Genomic DNA, 2,500 nt, shown 5'->3' with positions numbered 1-2,500 from the left:
CTCCTCTCATCTCCTCTTTCTCTTCTATTCTCGCAGGCGACGCTCTCTCTCTCCCTCTCCCTCTCTCTCTCTCTCCTCTCTCCACTCTCCCTCTCCTCTCCCTCGCACCTCTCCCTCACCTTCCTCTCTCCTCTCTCTCTCTCTCGCTTCTCACTCTTCTCTCTCTCTGCCTCTCTCTTATCTGATCTCGTCTCTCCTCTCTCTCTATCTTCCCTCTCCTCTCCTCTCTCTCTCATTTCGCTCTCTCTCTCTTCTCTCCTCTATCTCTCTCTCTCATTTCTCTCCCTCTCTACTCTCTCTCTCTCCCATCTCTCTCTTCCCTCTCCTCTCTCAGCCCTGATTCTCCCTCTCCTCTCTCTCTCTCTCTCTCCCCTCCTCTCCCTCTCGCTCTCCCTCTCCCTCTCTCTCCCTCTCCCTCTCTCTCCCTCTCCCTCTCCCTCTCCCTCTCTCACCTGGTAAACCCGAGACTCCGGCAAACTACACTGGCATCACTGAGCGTCCACTGGGAGTCTGTTACAAGCCACCACTTGCCTTCAGCTTCAATCTGTGGATTGCATAAACATCATGGTATGCAATTAATGAGTTGCATCACAAACTCTCTTTGATGTGTTGTGACAGACTATGACAAACAGATCATTAATACTGAATAATCATAGATCAAAAGGTCAAAATGTCAAGCTTCACCTGAACATATCCTGCCCAGGGCGCGTCACTGCCTCTCAGTCTGATCTTCTGACCCGAGGGAGGCGGTACCACACGAGGCACGCTCTTCGGCAACCTATATCACGAAGGAATGCATTGTGTATGGTCATTTACATTAATTATGTATATTTATGTATTTTTTCTTCATGTGTGTGTGTGTATGTGAGTAGATAGGATAGATATACATATATATATATATATATATATTATATTATATATATATATTTTAGATATATTCTATATATGTGTGTGTGTGTGTGTGATTGAGTGTGTGTGTGCTGTGTGTTGTGTGTGTGTGTGTGTGTTATGGTATGTATGTATGTATGCATGTGTATGCATGTGTATGTATGTAAATGTATGTAAATGTATGTATATATGTTATATATATATATATATTATATATATATATATATATATATATATTAAGTATATTATTATAATATATATAATCTTATATATATTATGTTATATAATATATATGTGTGTGTTAATGTATGTTATGTATGTTATATATATATATATATATATATATATTTATATATATATTATATATATATATATATATGTTATGTATATTATATATATATATATATATATTTTATATTATAAATTTGCATATATTATTTTATGAATATATATATATATATATATATATATATTATATATATATTAATATATATATATGTATGTATTATATATGTATATATATATATATATATATATATGTATATATATATATATATATAAATGTGTGTGTGTGTGTGTTTATGCGTGCGTATGTGCGTGTGTTTATATATACTTGAACAAACAGTATATCTATACAAAATATCTATAAAGCAGAATGGCAGTTTCCCTCCCAAAGAAGCCAAAAAAAACGCACGTACTCGGGGTGGCACGGCTGCGCGGACACACCGTCTGGTAGGGATGGTCGCAAACCTTCTTGGCTGCATTGAAGAGGGTCCCTGGAGCACACGACTGGAGGTTGGGACGTCCGCGATAGCAGTTAACGAACTTGGAGCAATCCTGAAAGGGTATTTTTAGACAACTTTTGACGCAGAAGTTTAGATTTTTGTTATGGGTGTAATTTGGTTGTTGTTTGTGGGATAATGGGTATGACAGTGAATGTGTATGAGCGAAATTTCGATAACTTTTTGTCTATATTATCGATAAATGCTTGGCAGTCTGTTAATTAAGTCTGGTTTAGAGGTAAATATTATTACTTTTTTGTTTAATCTATTGTCTGGTGAATTTCCACAAGAAAAGAACGAAACGCGCTAATGACATACATTTATATTATAGTTACCCTCAAATATATTTTTATTTTCTATGGTGATACCCACCAATCCATTTTCTATAATATGATTTGGGTAACTATTATAAAAAAATAATAGTTTATGCACTGGCTATGTATACGACGAGCTTTAAATCAGTACCCTCAAACATTTTTTATTTTCTATGGCGATACCCACCAATCCATTTTCTATAATATGTTTTGGGTAACTATTATAAAATTGAATAGTTCATGCACTGGCTCTGCATACGACGAGCTTTAAATCAATTCAATTATATTAAGATAGCTATCAAAATTTCCATACACAAATTTACAATACACATTATATGACATAAACCAACCATGAAAGTCACACCTTAGGAAAAACCGACCATTAGAGACCATAGGGAGGATCAGACCATCAGGACTCAGACACAGCGTCGCGGAATTACTGATGCCTAGTTTGTTCAAGAGACGTTTTCCTTTGTCCTTGGTGCGTTGATATGCCCAGTCTACCTGCAGGAGGAG

At 36.2% G+C, this 2,500-nt stretch overlaps 1 protein-coding gene across 1 annotated transcript in view; it reads right to left on the bottom strand.

The window, feature by feature from the left end:
- LOC122247876 (uncharacterized) overlaps window positions 1-2,500 on the bottom strand; it is a 70,573-nt gene that overhangs the window by 57,756 nt on the left and 10,317 nt on the right. Inside the window, exons 7-10 of the mRNA XM_086556202.1 lie at window positions 2,375-2,488; window positions 1,583-1,725; window positions 685-778; window positions 453-544 (exon numbers count right to left, since the gene is read on the bottom strand). Coding sequence (XP_086412328.1) covers window positions 453-544; window positions 685-778; window positions 1,583-1,725; window positions 2,375-2,488 — 443 coding nt within the window. The remainder of the gene's footprint in view (window positions 1-452; window positions 545-684; window positions 779-1,582; window positions 1,726-2,374; window positions 2,489-2,500) is intronic.

This window comes from Penaeus japonicus, unplaced genomic scaffold (assembly GCF_977035675.1).
Source record: "Penaeus japonicus unplaced genomic scaffold, GWHDUDI00000001_assembly GWHDUDI00000032, whole genome shotgun sequence".
Lineage (NCBI taxonomy): Eukaryota > Metazoa > Arthropoda > Malacostraca > Decapoda > Penaeidae > Penaeus > Penaeus japonicus.
The sequence above is the reverse complement of the archived record's forward strand: the minus strand, read 5'-3'. Positions and strand labels throughout refer to the sequence as shown.